The sequence below is a fragment of the Bacillus rossius genome, chromosome 6, assembly GCF_032445375.1.
Source record: "Bacillus rossius redtenbacheri isolate Brsri chromosome 6, Brsri_v3, whole genome shotgun sequence".
Classification (NCBI taxonomy): Eukaryota; Metazoa; Arthropoda; class Insecta; order Phasmatodea; family Bacillidae; genus Bacillus; species Bacillus rossius.
Genome location: NC_086334.1, coordinates 4,316,862 through 4,335,807, shown reverse-complemented (window position 1 = coordinate 4,335,807; position 18,946 = coordinate 4,316,862). Strand labels below are relative to the sequence as shown.

Genomic DNA, 18,946 nt, shown 5'->3' with positions numbered 1-18,946 from the left:
GCACACGTTATCTGAGAGGGACACCTGCGTGCCTCTACGTGTGTTTACTTATTAAGTCCTCATGCCAGACGCAGTTGAGGGAGAGCGTTCGATTAGCATCGGCTAATCTCGTAATCGGTAAATTGCGACGGGCGGGCCCACCTGTGTGGACCGCGGCTCGCTACTAAATTAAAAACACGTTTAAGCTTGGATGTAGCCTTCGGCCGTACGATGTCAACCTTGAAATACAATTTTTCCCGGGGGAGGACCTCCCGCTTCTATAGGGGGGATCGATGATACTTTATAAAAAGGTATATTGCCCCCCCTTTGGAAATTTAGTTGTTGCGCCCCTGAGTGTCCACATAATCGTTGAATTGAGTTTCTGACGTTTTCAGTCTTAGAACAATCATTTTTTTATGTATATATTTTGAAGTTAAACTGTATGTGGAGTATACGAATTGCATACTTGTAATGATTACAGTAAAAAAAAAATCACCGTTCACCGAGTGAAAGCCAATCAGAATATCACGGAAGATAATGAATTCTCATAAATGTTTTAAAATTAATATGTGTTCGTTATATCATTGAACTGAAAGGAGAGGGATATAAATATGGAATCAATATTATTAAAAATATTTTAAAAATAATTATTATGTAGTATTTTTTCAATTTTAACTCGAAATAAACTCAAAACAAAATGAAAGGTTTCTGTGAAAAACATTGCATGTATTTAATTTCATCATTCACCGAGAGGCAGTGATTTCACTTATCCCCTTTATTTCACCATTTTTCGGTGCGAGGAAGCAGTTAACGATTACGAGCATTACTAGAGAGAGATTTCACCGTTCACCGTTTAATTTCACAGGAACCTAAATTTCACTGGAACCGATTTCACTGATACTCAAAAGTAACAGGTAAGCCCATCACTAGATGACGGTCACTGTGGCGGAGCTTGTAAAAGGGGAGGGAGCGGCACGACGAATAAGGGATAAAGAAGGGAAATAATGTAGGGGAGGAAGCGCAGGGGAAGGCGTTGAAGGAGAGGCGCAGAGCGAAATTGTTACGAGTCGTTTAGCTTTATTGTCCCACATCAAAGTACGCTCAGTAGTCGAATCTTTTTTTTGGCTGAGGTACGGTGTCGGTTTTGCGATGTCTGGATCATCGCTCCTACTTCTGAACAGTGATAGTGATGTTAAACTATCTTGATTCTGATCAGGTAACTGTACAGTTGGATGTTTACGTTTCAAATGTTTCTTCAGATTAGTCGATGATGATTTATAACTCAGTTTTTGTTTACACAAATTACACTTAGCAAACTCATTATTTTCCGTGAAAAAATTCCACACAAATGTAGTCTTTTTCCTGCACTTATCCATTCCTTATTTCACTATAAAGATACTAACTACAAAGCATGACAGCCCGCAACATGGTGATACATGGCCAGGACGAACTGCAGTTAATGTTGAACTGATTGATATTGGTTGTATCAGGCGGGCATGAGAGTATCAGAAGTAGAGAATTACCAGGCGTGATTAATAATGTATCAGATTCTCCTTTCGGTCGCACGGTCTGCGTACACGGACCTTTGTTGCTTCCTGGGACTTTAAAGATATTAAGAAAGATGTTACTGATATTAGAGATAAACAAATTATTTTGGCCCTGCATTTATATATACCAAGAATAAATGTACACCAGGGTATGTGCATACACTTATTCTACATACGTAATACCTATACATACATATCACATTTACATTGGCTTTTAAAATTATATACCATATTTTTACTACATTTTTTATGTCTATTATGGCTCTAAATGACCTATGATATTTGGATGATTTCAATAATATTAATTCTTTGTAACCTGTCATCTATAAACAACAAAAGCACTACCGTCGCTATGCAATATTCGCATAGAGTATCAGACGGGAATGTCGTTGATGTTTGTTCCGGTATGCACCCATGTTGGGGTAGGCAACTTTTTTTTTTGTGACGGGCTTTGTGGGGGGAAATTGGTCGTCGGCAATTTGGCATGGAGTGTCAGCTGAGGCCGAGGCCATAATGGTGAATGTGACAAATTAGAGAACAAGATTTCAAAGACGAGAGAAAACTGTACATATATCGCAAATTTTAATATAATTGAATTTGAATTTTGCGGTCTTTTTCAGGCTAAGCCACTAAGATCGCTGGCTAACGGTTTTCTAAGCGTTTGAAAAGGCTTGGTTTTCCTATATTGTCTCACCAAAATGTTTAATTCAAGGTTCTTTCGTCGGGAGCATTCTCTTTAGACTATGGCCTTATGTTCCGTCAGTTTATTTCTTTAATCACTGGTCGGCAATGAGTACATAACATTTGAGTAACATGATTGTTTTTTAAAGTGGCAGACTAAAATGTTATTTAAGTGTGTTATTTTATTTTTTTATCTGATAAAACATTTCAATATTTTGTGTAATTTTTTTTTTTTTTTTTTTTAGATGTTTTAGAATATTTCTCCTGTTGACGTTTATCAGCTGTTTATTATAAGGCCAATAAGATTCTTTGTAGTGTTCCTAGCTAACCAATAGGAAATTGACAAATACAGAGAAGTTTCTGAAAATATCAACAGAATGCTCTTGGGGTGTGTTTCGTATGACTGATCAGTGATTAGGTCATATTTTGCGAGTTAGTGAGGTTTTAATATTTTTTTGTTTTAGAAAAATAGAGCTTTTAATAGTGTTTTATACTGTTTTTAATACATGCTTGTTTAGGTAATTCGAATGAAACATTGCTTTATTGTACATATACATAATTTGCTTTTACGTTTAAGCTTAAAGTTTGTTTGTTTTTTATTCAGATTTTTAATGGTTAGGGTAAATGTTTATTGACCTTGGCCTCTATTGTGTGTTACGTATTTGTATTCATTTAACTCATCACTCACTTCCGTCAAGATTCAACTAGAGGAAATTCTGATGCAATTGCATAAACCTGAAGGATAATTTCAACAGAATCTTACCATGGATTATTCTGTTTCAGATCGTCGGTGTAAATCCACAGTGTTAACCTATCCATCAAATGTATGATGGAAGTCCTGAATATGCCTGTGACACTAATTGTTAAGGCTCCAAATCAGCAAGTGGAGGATTTAACGATCGAGTGTGAACTGAACTGGACTATTCGTAGGTTAAAGAACTACCTTGCAGAAGTGTATCCCAGCAAACCGGTAAATTTTGGCTTTGGATTAAAAGAATATTTTAATATATTTTGGTGATTGTAAAATAAATAATAAGAAATTGCATTTTTTAGTATTTTTAATGTCGCTTAATATGATTCCGGAGGGGACAATTCTGATGGTATTGTTATAAAAACTTTTAAATATCTTGCGTCACGGATTTTCGGCAAATTATAAATAATATTACATAAATACCATTTTTGCAACGCTAGAGAAGTTTCTTTATTTAACTTGGAAACAGCGTAGGAATTTATTTCTACTAGTTTAAGAGAAATCGTTTTTATCTCGCATTTAAATACCTGTGCATAAATACAGGAATGTCTGTAGTGCTCAAACCAAAAAATCTGTAAAATTGTGATTTAGTTTTGGAAGATACAAGAAACTCTATGTGTGTCACCATCAACATTTTATAAATTCATGCTAATTTCGAGGCATTCTTTGTAGTGAAACATTTTTTGTTAGATAATTCAATAGACTAACATTTGATGCTTTAAAGTTGAATGAAAAATGTTGTCGTGCTTATTTGCGGTGTCAGTACGTGGGCTGTGTCTTGCAGCGCACGGAGGATCAGAAGCTGATCTACTCTGGCAAGCTGCTGCCGGACGGAGCGGCTCTGAAGGACGTGCTGCGTTCCTTCGAGGGCCAGACGGCTCACACGCTGCACCTCGTCTGTGCCACCCCCAGGGACGGCTACCGGCGCCCTGCCCCAGAGCCACCCAGGATGCAGGCGGTGCCCGCGCGCAGCTCAGACGTCGGTGAGTAGCTGACGTGCTTGTTTGTGCTACTGTCAGTTTCCCACTGGGTACAAGCTGAGTTGTGCTTGTGTTTCTTCAATGTGACAGTGTTCCATTTCCAAGATTAAAGATCTCAACAGTCTTGTAGCAGTTTTCAGAATTGGTTAGTGTAATCAACGTCTCGAGATGCATTTCACTTTCATTTTGTTATGTAGAGAAAAATTACAATTAAAATTAATTTTTTCTACAGTTTGGTTCACTTTGAAGTGCCAGATTATTTTGCACTCACGGTCTGCAGTATTTTAGTTAGTTAATACTATTTTTTAAAAGACATCATTGTTCAATTAGGTTTTTCAAAACAGACCCAGGGACGTTTGTGACCTTTACAGAAACCTAATTTGTATGTCCTATATATTATAGTGCTCTAGGTGAATTGAGTTTAAGTTTGGCCTACTTCATTGCCGTACCTCAAATATCAAATATTATATATATTTATTTTATTTTGTGTTAGCTATCTTCTGTGGTGACTGACTTTCAACTGAAAGGGAAATATAAAGCCCCAAAGGTAATGTTGCCATCTCTGAAGGCAAAAAGAAATATCAGGGTTTGTATGCCTCCTTAATATCCTTAAAAAGTAATTAGTCTTTAATTAAATAAGGGTCCTTAAAAGTCCTACGATTTCACTATGTATCCGTAAAAATCTTTTTAATAATAGACTGATAGCAGACAAGTAATAGATTAAAGTGGGTGTTTTAATGTTCTTGTGTTTCCTACTTGGCAGTAAACAACGCTTTGTGCAGTGTCCTAATTGGCAAAGCGTTAAAACTTATAAAGTAAATGTAATTAGTGATCAAAGTAAATGTTATGGCTACCAATTTCAGATAGACACACTGCTTGGGTTAGCTATGTGATCCAGAGATAATTTTTCTCTCTGTAAGAATTGAACTAACCAACAAAATTAATTTTTGTTCTTTAACTCTTTAACATTGTTATTTCTTGGGGGATTTATGATATTTTAAATTGTTTTGTTCCTCTTGATAGTGGAGAAGGCGATGAAGTAAAGGTGGCCTTAAAATCTCCTTAGTTTCTAATTGCACAAGAGGGTACGAATCATAGTGTGTATGAAAGTCAATTGATTATTTTTTTGTTAGTGAGTAGAACTGTGAATGAGATAAGGTGGAAGAGCTGGTGTCCAATACTTACAAATCAATAAACTTATTCCTAAAACAACAGAAGTAGAATGAGGGGTTCTACATTTTCCCGTGGTCTCCACATATATCTGAAACAGTCCTGATTGCTCCCTGCTTATCCATAAAACTGGAGCAAACCTACCCAGTGAATGTCACTAACGACGACATAAATTATTTTATCTGCAAGGATTGGTATCCTTTGTATTGTTTTAATGCTGGCATGATGACTCATAATGAGCGGTGCACCATGACAGTGGTATTTATCACTTGGTGATTAGATAAGACAGTACTCTCAGTTGCTGTCTCAGCTCTTAGCCACGTCAGCGGACAAGCGTGTGGGGCCATGGGAAGGACATACGGTAGTACCCATTAGTTGTAGTTAGTACATGCAACCATGCAGCTACACTGGACAGGTGTTCTATGGTGTGGAGAAGAGTTGTGATGTCGGATTATCTTGTAACTAGACAGATGGTGTAGTATGTTACATTCGTCCTGTAACTACTCATGAAATTTTGTAAATTGTGCTTACAAAAATTAATTCTCATTCTAAGTTTGATTTCTTTTACATAGTCACAGTTTTTGTGATGCAAGTCAGATAATAATAGTTCATTAAACTTACTTTATTTGTTAATGTTTTACTGTCATTAATTGAGCTAGAGATTGTCTCAAGTAGCAGTGTGGATTAATGTGACGTAGAGTTTGTGATGAAACAGTTGTGATAATGTTTAACCTGATATAAAAAAAAATATACGTGGAAATTTTGTCTTGTGTTACACCATGATTGCATGGCCTTAAGCACTGCCACTGTTAGAAATTTATCGATGCTTTGTTTGAATTTAAAATGTGTATCGTGCAATAGGCATAGCCAATAGGTTATTTAAACAAGCAAAAATAAAAGGGAAAAAAATTATATTTTTCAAAAAAGCTCAGAAGTAGCCGTGGTGTGAACGACAACCCCCAGACTGGGCTGTCGCCAGCTCCACGCGGCTCCAGGTATTCCAGTTCTAGTCTTCTGTGTGTCTATGCTTGTTGGAGACATGCCTCCTCACGGAGGTTCACGGACTGCGGGGTTGCCGCAAGGAGGCTGGGGCAGACCCCGCTCCCACTTTCAACAAGCCATCAAGGAAAAAATATCCATCCAAACCGATTAAAAAATACGCATTAATTTATTGGTGTCGTGATTGGTAAATCAGAACGCAACCACTGTCTGAGAATTAACAAGACATATAAAGGGTGCTCACACCATTCTGTGAAGGTACTTTCAGTTAGTTAAGTTACCAAGCCAAGAGATGGCAGGTATGCTACTGCACAGCCACAGTATAATTGAAATGTTTTTAATTACTCTCCCCACTGAAGCTCCGCCTCTGTCTCAACACTGCCTCGCACTACTTGCTTTTGTACTGCTTGCAGCACAGTCTTTGCGCACGAAGCCCGTCGCTTGTCATCCACCTTCGCCCACCGAGGGTTCACTCGCCCTCCTCACTTCCTTCCACTGCCTCGGAGGCTGGCGTCGCCATTTTCATATCCTTTGTCCCTCTTCTGAAATGGTCTCGCATTCCTTTTAAGTGTCGCGTCACCAGGGTCGACTTGACGCCCGACGCTTCCAGAATAGCATCCTAGTTACGCAGGCGAGGCTCTGGGAGCGTGTAGTGGAACAAGATTAAGTACAGTTCCCTGCAGCGAGCGAAGGGGTGGAGAGCAGCAGGGGTGTGCGTGGTTGCAGACGAGGTGCGTCGCAGGGGCAGCGCGGCGGAGGGCTCGACGCTCCCGGACCCGCAGGCGGCCTGGGCAGCGGCGATGGGGCCCTCCGACCCCAGCAGCGTGGCCCAGCAGCTCGCCTGGATGCAGCAGGCCTACGCCAACTACATGATGCAGTACATGCAGCTGTGAGTCGCCTCGCTGGGTTCGAGTGTCCGCGTGGCTTTTACGCTAGTTGCACGTTACAACTCTGGCAATATTTCCCTACCTTCTCGGACACCCATTAAAAACTGTAACATATTGCGCTGAAAACAAGTTAAAAATATGTATATTTTGTGAAAGACTTTGTATGTATAGATATTTCAGGTACTTGGCAGAATTAATTAAGTGTGCTTTGTCTATCTCAAATAGCCACCAAAAATGAACTTTTTAAAGACATAGTGAATACTCCTAACAATGTTAATAATTTGATAAAAATTCTTTAAATATGACATCATTATCGTGTTCATTTCAGATCTTCATTGTGGTTTATTTAGCTGAATTAGTAAGTGTACGTCAGTTATAATACAATTTTAAATAATTTATCACTTTAAATATTATATGAAATAAGAGCGTTAAATGCATTCAAATTATGTAATATGTTTACTGTTTATGATGAGTACTGTAGTGTCTTCATTTTTTAAATTTTAAATTACTTTTTTTTTCACCTTAATATAAAGTATTGTGATCAACAAGAAGTAAAAATTAAAATATTTAGAAATAGAAACATGTTGAAAAAAATTTTTACAAAAATGTTATGCTAGGTTATATATTGCAAATAAATGAAAGCAGTGATCGGTGATGACTGATGAGTGATCAGTGTGTTGAGATGTGTGGAGTTGCATGTGGCTGGTGCGAGAGAGTGGGAGAGAGTCGAGCTGGAAGCGGTGATCGGTGATGACTGATGAGTGATCAGTGTGTTGAGATGTGTGGAGTTGCATGTGGCTGGTGCGAGAGAGTGGGAGAGAGTCGAGCTGGAAGCGGTGATCGGTGATGACTGATGAGTGCTCAGTGTGTTGAGATGTGTGGAGTTGCATGTGGCTGGTGCGAGAGAGTGGGAGAGAGTCGAGCTGGAAGCGGTGATCGGTGATGACTGATGAGTGATCAGTGTGTTGAGATGTGTGGAGTTGCATGTGGCTGGTGCGAGAGAGTGGGAGAGAGTCGAGCTGGAAGCGGTGATCGGTGATGACTGATGAGTGATCAGTGTGTTGAGATGTGTGGAGTTGCATGTGGCTGGTGCGAGAGAGTGGGAGAGAGTCGAGCTGGAAGCGGTGATCGGTGATGACTGATGAGTGATCAGTGTGTTGAGATGTGTGGAGTTGCATGTGGCTGGTGCGAGAGAGTGGGAGAGAGTCGAGCTGGAAGCGGTGATCGGTGATGACTGATGAGTGATCAGTGTGTTGAGATGTGTGGAGTTGCATGTGGCTGGTGCGAGAGAGTGGGAGAGAGTCGAGCTGGAAGCGGTGATCGGTGATGACTGATGAGTGATCAGTGTGTTGAGATGTGTGGAGTTGCATGTGGCTGGTGCGAGAGAGTGGGAGAGAGTCGAGCTGGAAGCGGTGATCGGTGATGACTGATGAGTGATCAGTGTGTTGAGATGTGTGGAGTTGCATGTGGCTGGTGCGAGAGAGTGGGAGAGAGTCGAGCTGGAAGCGGTGATCGGTGATGACTGATGAGTGATCAGTGTGTTGAGATGTGTGGAGTTGCATGTGGCTGGTGCGAGAGAGTGGGAGAGAGTCGAGCTGGAAGCGGTGATCGGTGATGACTGATGAGTGCTCAGTGTGTGGAGTTGCATGTGGCTGGTGCGAGAGAGTGGGAGAGAGTCGAGCTGGAAGCGGTGATCGGTGATGACTGATGAGTGCTCAGTGTGTGGAGTTGCATGTGGCTGGTGCGAGAGAGTGAGTGTCGAGCTGGAAGCGGTGATATGTGATGACTGATGAGTGCTCAGTGTGTGGAGATGTGTGGAGTTGCATGTGGCTGGTGCGAGAGAGAGAGTGTCGAGCGGGAACCGTGTGCAGGATGGCATCAGCGGCGTCTCCTCAGGATGGCCTGGCTGCTGCAGCCGCCATCCCTCCCTCCTTCACCTTCCAGCCCCCACCGGCCACGGAGCAGCCCCCAGCCGCCCCCAACAACCCCGAGCGCGTGGCTGCGCCCCTCGACAACAACCCCCCAGGTGCGATGCCCGAGGCAGACTGGCTTCGTAAATTGAATCATTCTATTATCATTGTCTATTTTTTATTTAATGTTTCGGCAGGAAGGAGTGTGTGGTTTATTTGTAGAGGGTGGTATCTGGTAAAATATAATCAACTTCAAAAATTCTATGAGATTGCAAGTTGTGAAAATTCTGTAATCCTTAGAGGGCATGGATAAAATTGCTTTTAATACATATTAATGCATGGAAATAAATTAAACATGTACTAAAAAAACACAAATAAGCAAGCTTTCAGATGAAAAAAGATATCTGATAAGAAAACAATTTTTTTTTATATCTTTTAATGACTGTAGTCTTTTTCATGCTGTTTATAAGTATATACATCATTACATTAATATTATTGTGTGTATGCGTGTATCCGCGGTTTGTTTGGCTTGTTGCCTTCCTCACTCCCACCTATGGGTGGTGGGATGGTTTGGCAGCCTTCCTTTTGCGCTGCCCCGCCCCGCCACAGGGCAGCCGGATGGCTCTGCTTTTGTGAGCCGGGGTTCTGGCTACTGGCCTCCATACAGTGGAGGGTTGCTGCCAGTGGGATGGTGTGGACTGGCCCCTTTAGCAGGGTGGTGTACCCGGGTAACCAGCAGCAGGCCGGACCTCCGAGCACCTCTGGGGTGGCGGCAGATGGGTCACCGGGGTGGGAATCCATGTGAACTTCCTCTAGGGTTCTCCTGTGTTCCGGGCCGTCTGGTTCTTTGCACGTGGGCAGGGCTTCCCTCTACTTTATCCCCCTCTATTGCGGTAGGGCATAAGGCTGGGCGGGGTAGGAGAAAAGGAAGGTAACTGGTGGCTGCCAATGCCCATCTAACCGGGCTCGCTGTGGTGGGGTGTTCTGTGGTTGCATTCCTGACCAACTACCCTGTCCTCAGGAATGACTTGTTCTCCCAGCAGATCAATGTTGCGCAGTACTTCAAGACCTGCCCAAGCATTGGGATGTGGCAACCATAGGCTGCAGATCTGCAGTGGGTTTTTCCCAGACAACCTTATATTGTGAGGTACTCCACTCACTGAAAAACTCCCTGCGGCTGTGTCGGCTAGGAGCGAGGCAAGATGCGAGGGTCAGACCCAGAGCACCAAGCAGTATTCATTACCTTTCCCCTCCCTTGGGGATAGGGCAGTGCCGGTGAAGGGCATAGGCTGGTGAGAGACAGCTAATAGTAAAAGAGGTAGTCCCTTACTAAAGGCATAAAGTCTGTGGTGGGTGTTTATTGCAATAAGCAATACCCCTGCCTCCCTGTGGTTTGCCCTAACTTCCGACCAGTTGGCATTGGCGACAGGCGTCTGCGGATGGCTGGCACGTGGTAGCGCGGGCCGGGCAGTGAGATCACAAGAGCTTCTGTAGTGCTCGCTGCCCCAAGAACACTGGGCTTTTACCACCTGGTGAGCGCGGCCTGGCCGGAGAGGGGTGTAGGGCGGGGGCGGTAGTCGGTGCACCTGGGGTAGACTCGGCTCACCCCTCTTCCCAAGGCACAAGAGGGCGGTGATCAGGTTGCTGGCCTTCCGACACCAGCAAGGTCCCTTGTGCACATGATGCATTACAGCGGAGACTGATGTCTGTCTCTCGACAGGCTGTTATTCATCATGTTGATGAATACATAAATTTAGACTTTAGGGAGTTCAACTACATATAATACTAGCAGGGCTGTCAAGCAATAATAAAGAGAAGCTATAAAAGTTTGCAGTTGTATAGCGACTAGCATCGTGTGGTGGTTGCAGACGGAGAGGATGACGACGGCCGGGGGAACCGCGACTGGCTGGACTGGTTCTACCTGCTGAGCCGCATGGGGGTGCTTCTCAGCATCGTCTACTTCTACTCGTCTCCCACTCGCTTCTTCATGGTAGCCATGCTCGCCGTCATCATGTACATGTGAGTGGTGCTATCCGTGCACTTCTGAGCTAACCTGTGGGAATAATGCCCACTTCTTGCTGCCATGCACTCAGTTGTAATGATATTCTTGATATTTTAGCAGGTAATCATGTGGCGATTCCAATTTTTTGGGCTTTATAATGTGTGGCTGGCCTTTGGAGCAACAGTAGTGGACAGTTAAGTTTTACTGTACTTGTGCCCTGTATCATCATTAAATAGGTACTTGCCTATATGCTTGAGGGACTAATGAATTGGTTATACAGGCACACTGTAAATTCGTTCACTTATTGTTAAAAGCAGACCACTGTTTTCAAACAAATGTGCTGTAACAGTTTATTAACGCTTTATTGTAGAAAAAGAATAAAAACCATATCTATCTTAGGTTTGATCACTAGCCTCCCACCAAAGAATGTGGGTTAAATTCCCAACAGGATCAAGTGTTTTTTTTATTTTTTATTATTATTAAAAAGTTTGAAAGATGGTGGATCTTTGCCTTAAACCAGTGAGTTTTCTCAAAAGCCAATCCCCCCCTCCGCAAAAATGAATCCAGTGAGAGGTACGTTCTTATGAATTCTGATGACCCTTATGTTGGCTAGAAGGTTAAAACTAATTCCTTCACCCCAGCCCTTGTAGGTCTCGCTTGCATAATCAGAGACTCGGTTCCTCTCCTGAAGGAAGACGCGTGTGTCGCGCAGGTACCACCGGGGGTTCCTGCAGGTGCAGGCGGCACGGCGCGCGGCCGACAACAACAACGTGCCGGCGCCGGCGCCGGACGAGGACGCGGCCAGCGGCTCCGACAGCGACTCCGCGTCGGGCGCTCCCCAGCAGCCTGAGCGGCCGTCCCTGCTCGCCCTCGCCTGGACCTTCTTCAGCAGCTTCTTCGCGTCGCTGATCCCCGAGCAGCCGGGCGTGCTCTGAGCCCCCCTCGCTTCCGCACATTCACTTCACCAGACTCTTGTATAGTCGTGTTTTTATTGTTAGCACCGGCATTGAAAACCAAAGCTAAAGACTTTAATTGTGTAAATACTCTTGAAAGAATTTAAGTGTATAGTACAAAGTACAAATAAATATACATATTACAATTATTTAGGGTTACAGAATTTTTTTTTTTCATATGATTACACACAGGGGCGCAACAACTAAATTTCCAAAAAGGGGGGGGGGGGGGGGGGGGGGCAATATAACTTTTTATAAAGAATCGTCGATCCCCCTTATTGAAGCGGGGGGTCCAGGGGTCCTCCCCCGGGAAAATTTGTGTTTCAAGGTGGAAAATGGTGCTATTTAAGCAGTTTTATTATCTAAAAATTGATTACACAGCACTTTCTTTGCCCCCATTTCAAGGTTTCAGAGGGGGGGCAAAATACCCTTCCCCCCCCCTTGTGTTGTTGCGCCCCTGATTACACACATTCTCACTATTTTTTTTGTATAACCTGTGTTGTAGTGTGAAGGTACCAAAACTTCCATGAAAATGGCCAGATAAATCTTGTCGTAGGTTGTTAGGCTTTAGGAGTCTTTGCTGTGAGTATCCGACCAAATGTTTTCCACGATATCTATACAAGTTTTTTCCCCTCACTGCTCCATTCTGGGGGGGGGGAACTGATCGCAGGGCTGGAATGCCATGTTGGTACCCTATGATCTGAAAACTGTCAACTTTAACACCAGTGCAGGGTTTTTATTTTTATGGACATGTATTTATCCTTATCCTGCCCCTCAAGAAAATCTTCTGTGATCCCAATATTTTTCCAGACTTCAAAGATCTCGTACAGCCGTATTAGTAAACGACTGTATATTTGTTTTTTGTTTTTTGACGTGATTCAAAATCAAATCGAATACGAACAATAAACTGTTTGAATATTTACACAGGCCTATTTTTAAGTACTCCTGCTGGGACTTTTGTTTGTCTGATTCATTGATGGCTTTTGTATTCTTGCTGTAAGTGTGTAGCATTTTAAGAAACATTTATGGCTTTTATTAGGTAAGTCACTCAGCAACGCCTAGTTTCTCTTGCTCTTACTGACTAGAGTGAACAGAGTAAAGAAAATTAACATTCATATTGAAAGAAAATAATACAATTTTGCCATTGATGTATTGTGGTGATACAACTAAAAACCATTGCTAATTGTACCTAAATGCCCACCCTAACTAGCTGCAGACAATGCATAAATAGTTTTTTTTTTTTGTGTGTGTGAATTTGTGCTGAATCTTGTAATATTGAGTTTATGAGAGAGTTATGTAAAATTTAAAAGTGTATGTATACCTGATATTTGTGTTACTTTGTGCACAGTTTTATGAGTGTTTTGCTCAAGGGCTAAAGTTTGTGTGTCTTTTCAAATACCAAAGATTTAGTCACTACTAAATTTTAAAATATTATTTTGAGAGATAAAATGAGAATATTATTCATCCCTTAATTGTTTAGTACAGCTTTTGCAAAAAGCTTACAGTACTTCTTATAGATTCCCGATTTAACTGGGGGGAAAAAAATATAAATAATATTACCCCAGAAATAAATGTAGTATTAAAGCCCACTAAGTGAACCCATTATCTGGAAATTAATTAGTGTTTTTAATCATATACAGCAATATTGACCAGTGTGTGTGAACATGTAGTTATCTATGTTTTTCACAGACTAGTGCTGTGTGTGGCCTTCTGTAAAGTGAAAGAGGTTTCCATGCAGATAATTGGTGGATACTACATAGATTCGCATGAAGAGTATCTACAGTTCACAAGTACCTTATGTTAAAGTTGTATTGTTAATACATTCAGTTTGAAGTATGAGTGTTTCTATGTTTTATATTGGTGCACAGTTATGTTCCCTATAGAATATTTATTTGCACCCCATTTAAATTACTATTGTCAGTTACAGTAAGAATATCTTATTCTTTTGGTCTGCCGTCTAATGTTTTTCGGCAGAGTTGGTCCGCTAAGGGTAGTTGGCATACAAGTGCACCTTTTACTATATACAGCAAAACCCCTTATTTGCTCTTTTCATGGGGACAACGTAAAAAAGTGTAAAAAGCGGGAAAGTGTAAATAAAGGGAAAAGTAAGAAATACGTTAAAGTTAATTAAAATACAGTCGCATCCTGCAGCGTTCATAACAAATGCGGGCTACATTACACATACGCATTGCACCACAGTAAAAAAATTAAAAAAAAAAAGGCAGCAAATTGGAAATTGACCGTCAATAGCGCACCGTGCGCGTAGAAAGGTCATCGTACTCAATCAGCTGTTATGGCGCGGCGTAGCTGCCGGCTGGCTCTCTCTGTTGTCTGAGCTGCGCATGCGCAGTATAACTCACTCAACGCTCCGCCCAGACTCGTGACGTTCCATCAGCAGCCAGCCAATAGATGCGAGCTTAGCGGAAAAAAATATAAGCTCCACCTCCCGTGTACCAGTTTTGTCCAGTTCTAATACCAGTTTATTGGTATACGCACCAGTTTTCTCGCTGCCGTGACGTGTTCAAGTTTACGTTCACCTTGATGTCTTGATACCAATAATTAATTATTTACGATCCCCAGATATAAATGGTTAGTTTAAAAAATATGCGTCAACTGTACAATACTTCTGAAATTATAAAATACGTTTAAAACAGTTACCAAGACTCCGCTCATTTTATCTAGTGAAGTTTATGTCTCGTACCAGTATTTCAGCTAAGTTGTGACATAAATATAGTAACAGAAAGTTTATACATTCGTGAGTTTATGTTTTTACCGAGTACATTTTAGATTGTCTCCTGCTATAATTACTCGGACTTTTACACGCCTAGGCTTAAATTATTATATGTTTAGAAATAAAAGCAACTTTTCATGTTATAAAATATGTTTATTTTGCGATTTAAAATGTTCACTGCCGACTATAAAAGTTACGTTTTTCACAATGTTTTTAGGCCTACTATCGTTTTTACGTGACGTAAATAGCGGGATGGATTCGATTTTTGAGACGTAATTCGCGTGAAAGTATTGTATTGGATTAAATGGGAACCAAATGGGACCTGAAGAATATAGTGCAAATAACGGGAAAATGTAAATAACGGTAACGTAAATAAGGTGTTTCACTGTATTGCAAAGCTACATCAATTGTAAGAAGACAGGCAGAGTTTAGCATCAGCCATTAAATGGCTTGCAAACCAGTGGAAAATTAATTCACTTTATTTTGATAGCCACATATCACTTGGTGGTGTGGCATACCAGAAATACTTCATCTCCCACTCTAGCCACAGTACCCGCACTTGTTTACGGCAGACTACAGGTAGAACACACACTGCACGTTATACATGTCTGTTATGTGCATCTGGCTTTCTTCCTGGTTGATTTGATGTTGATTTGTGTCCGGAGCCCAGGGATGGGTTTTGGCCAAGTGTCTAGAGACGACCGATTCTTCCTAACAGGAGCCTCCTAAGCTGTAAGGCCACTTGGGACGCGGCCTTAGTCTGGTTAGTATTGGCTGCCTACCTGGGTTTTTAGAGTGCAGACATTTCAGTTTGTTTTTAATTGTGCTGCGGGAGATGTTCCAAAACTTCTCGGCTGCCCTCTGAGAAAGTCTACCTTCCCTAATATCTTCCAAACACTTCTGTAAAGTATCTTCTGTGTAGTCCTGATATCTACGACTTCCTATCTTACTTCTACTTCCTCTTCTCGCTGTTCTCATAGTGCTGCCTGTTTGACTCCCTGAAAAATATTTAGCATAGTTTTGCCTCAATGTACTTAATATATAGTTTTCTGAAACATTTAAACAGGAAGAGTGACAGATGAGGTAATTTTTTTTTTCAATAGTGCAACTTTAACCTGGGACAAAGTTGTCCAAACTAACCTCTAAATTGACATTTGCTATTACTATGAGCAAAGTTAAAAAAAACATTTGTACGATTAAGCTGATATTGAAATGTACCTGTAAGGAATAACAAAACAAATAACAAAAACAATCTTACACTTACCAGAATTTTCAGACTAAAATCAAAATATGCACACCACAAAGTTGTGCACTAAATAATTCTTTCTTTTGTAACAGTGCTACCACCTGAATTGAAGTGGTACAAAAATTTCCTACCTACATATTTTAAACAGTAACATAATGGGAAAGAAGTCTTAACTAATGTTGGATCTGTTATTTTGAAAAACATTTGTAAAAAAAAAATAATCTTTTTTCTCTATGTGGGACAAAGTTGGCCCAGTTTACGGTACCGTAAATATTATTTTAATAAAAATATAATATTTAACTACACAGCAAAATAAATTTTAACATTAAATAAGAAAAATTTATGTTGAGAAATTTAACAATAGGTAAGTAACGAATCTAATAGTATAGGCTAAGTAGGATAGAATTTTTAATTTTTTAAATTCCTTTTGTTATTTCAACCTCCGAGATGTAACAACTTCATACAGATGAGATATTGGTTTTTTAAGGGAGTTCGTAAACATGTTACTGTCCATTGAATCAAATGTGTAATGTTATAAAATTGCAGACATTTATTCTAAAAGTATGTAACCTAAATTTAATTTTTGATATTTTGCTTTCTGCATGTCAATTGCAAACAAATAACTAAGTTGTCTTAGTATTTAAAAAAAATAGTATATTTAGGCTTAATGAGATTGAATTTGAAACTCCAGTTACATAACATTAAAAGGATACAAGTGAATTGGGTTTTGCTTTAATGTAAGGCTAACAGGTATGTAGTTAAGTTCCTATAAAGTGTTTGTTTATCCATCAATAAAATTAAACATTCATTTCCTAATATAATAGGTAAATTTTTCTTGTTCAAGCTACAGATGATCCTGTAATTGAATCTTATTAGAAGTAAAACACATATCACAAAGCCTACTGAGTATGAAATAACCAAACCAATGCAATTAGCTATATACTTGAATAGATTATAACAATTATATAAACAAAAATATTATTAATACAATTTTTCTTAAAGTTATATTTGCATTCAATACTCTGTAACTAAAAAAAAAAGTTTAGGGCCAATTTCACCATGCGGTCGTTAAACAATGTGTTAACTAACGGTTGTTTAAAGTTAACACTCCGTTCTTAAACAACCGTTAAGCTTTTTCATTTCACCACGCATTTCTTACCATTGATTAGTTACACCTTGTTTTAAGTTTTATTCGCCTAGAAGATTCATATAAAGAAGGCGGTGGCGATGCTATATTGTTACGTATGTGTTGCAGCTTGGTGTGATGTAAAATAAAGTGCGCTATTGAAATTTAATATTTGTTTTGAAACATGGGTGAGAGACGCAAACGTTCTGTTAATTTTACTTCGTATGAAAAGGAACTGCTAGTTGAATTGGTTCAAGAACACGCGAGTACAATAGAAAATAAAAAAACGGATGCCGTTACAAATAAAGAATAAAATAAATCTTGGGAAATTGTGACGAAGATATTCAATGCTTCAAGCCCTTCCACCAATCGCTGTAGTGATGCTTTGAAGGCGTGCTACGAGAATTTAAAAAGACAAACGAGAAAGGTAGCTGCAAAGGAAAAGTTGGAGATATTTAAAACAGGTATGTAGCAAGGTATTTGGGTATGTAGTAAAAATTATTGTTATATTTTTTTGCCGAAAATATAACCTAGAAAGTGAAGAAATACTACTCAATTAGAAGTTATTTAAGATATAAACTTGATACTGCTTTCAAATTAATATGTATATATATATACCTATACTTCTAAAACAACACTTTAAAAAACCTTTAATTAAAATAATGCTTGACAAAGTCAACATCATCATAATCGTCCAGATAGTTTGATCTTTCTTGAACCCATCTAGGCCTTCTTCGCACATTATCATCATCCTCTTCAAAAATTAAATCGTACATTCGCGCGGCCATTACGAGACACAACTCCTCTTTAAAACAACTGTTTAAGACTTAACCGCCCGAATTTGGGCGGTTAATGTTAAACAACTGTTAACGAACTTAAACACTGTTTAACTTTTGGTGAAATATAATTCACAACTAAACGATGTTTAAGTGTTCTTAACCAATGTTTAAACTCCTTAACCGGCGATGGTGAAATCTGCCCTAAAAGGCCCCAGTAAAACAAATAACAGAGCTTTGTCAAAGCCAGTGGTGGATACAGAAAAATCTCAAGGGGGGGGGGGGGGGGGGGGGCAGGTCTACCTCTTCCACACACTCCCTTGTTACGTCACCTTGGTTGCTTGGATGCAGCCAGAGATCTTTTTCCAAGCTCTATCCGTTTCATTTACGTCTCGCCCGAATATTAAAGGTAAGTGTATGAATGTGTATTGAATAACATCGGCGGCCGGGTGCGCGCCCTCCCCTTGCCAAGAACCATGCTTCGTGCTGGGCTGCCCTAGTCAAGGGGGGGGGGGGGGTGGCGCGTTCCCTGCGCCCCCCCAACCCTATGAATCCGCCACTGGTCAAAGCTCGGGGCGTAATGGCTCACCAATTTGGTAACTTAGCGTTGCGAGAAACTATTTAAAATACCGCATCGGCATGGCCCGACGCGACAGCACACACAAGCCACAAGTTGGCACACAAAGAAGCTTTTTCTTCTATTTTATAAAATTATAGCGTCACAACAAAGTTTCTAAACAGCAGTTCAAAAGATCTGCAGATCTACGGGCCAATCACCGGCTCTTCCGTTTACTTACTCTATGGGCTCTTCAATGTTCAGGGCGCGGTTACACGGGACCCTGAACTACTTCAGGTGAACATGTTTAAGTAAACACGTTTACAAACGCGAAAGTGTGCGGTTACACGGTAGTTGCTGAAAAGTGTGTTTAGCTCTAAAACCGATTGTCTACTGTCAACGAATGACTGTGTTGTTGATCTCTATTTTTTAATTGCATCCAGAAAACGCGGGATTTTCTCACTTGTTTATACAGCATTATCAGCAGAAATGAAATGTGTTTACATATTGCTCAATATTTTTTTACAAATCGGGAATTCAAACATGCACAGTAAAATTTTTAAACTTATTTTTTATTATTTTTTGAGCGAGAGTACCTATCTCAGTTTTAAGAAAATTAAGGTGAGGATAAATTAAAAAATATGTATAATTA

At 40.3% G+C, this 18,946-nt stretch overlaps 1 protein-coding gene and 1 long non-coding RNA gene across 6 annotated transcripts; one reads left to right on the top strand and one right to left on the bottom strand.

Annotated features, from left to right (window-relative positions):
- The first annotated feature begins 2,029 nt into the window (after positions 1-2,029).
- Positions 2,030-12,008, top strand: LOC134532533 (homocysteine-responsive endoplasmic reticulum-resident ubiquitin-like domain member 2 protein). 5 transcript variants are annotated; one of them, XM_063369023.1, is made up of 7 exons: positions 2,030-2,090; positions 2,991-3,177; positions 3,743-3,941; positions 6,834-6,996; positions 8,866-9,020; positions 10,773-10,923; positions 11,619-12,008. In XM_063369023.1, exons 2-7 carry the CDS (start codon positions 3,034-3,036, stop codon positions 11,839-11,841), a joined length of 1,035 nt encoding a protein of 344 aa, XP_063225093.1. In that variant the 5' UTR covers positions 2,030-2,090; positions 2,991-3,033; the 3' UTR covers positions 11,842-12,008. The 5 variants fall into 5 exon arrangements, with proteins under 5 accessions (XP_063225093.1, XP_063225091.1, XP_063225090.1 ...); XM_063369021.1 differs by lacking the exon at positions 2,030-2,090 and adding an exon at positions 2,283-2,595; XM_063369020.1 differs by lacking the exon at positions 2,030-2,090 and adding an exon at positions 2,292-2,379.
- Positions 11,619-18,511, bottom strand: LOC134532534 (uncharacterized). Its single transcript, XR_010075151.1, has 2 exons — positions 18,328-18,511; positions 11,619-15,588 (listed from the first exon to the last, which is right to left on the bottom strand). It is a non-coding gene; the product is annotated as an uncharacterized LOC134532534 (long non-coding RNA).
- Positions 18,512-18,946: the final 435 nt, after the last annotated feature.

Excerpts from the sequence above, each read along its gene's own strand:
- LOC134532533 (XM_063369023.1), top strand. The coding sequence starts at position 3,034 with ATGATGGAAGTCCTGAATATGCCTGTGACACTAATTGTTAAGGCTCCA. Across the intron at positions 6,997-8,865 it reads ATGATGCAGTACATGCAGCT|GATGGCATCAGCGGCGTCTC; the intron begins GTGAGTCGCCTC and ends AACCGTGTGCAG. Across the intron at positions 9,021-10,772 it reads CCTCGACAACAACCCCCCAG|ACGGAGAGGATGACGACGGC; the intron begins GTGCGATGCCCG and ends TGGTGGTTGCAG.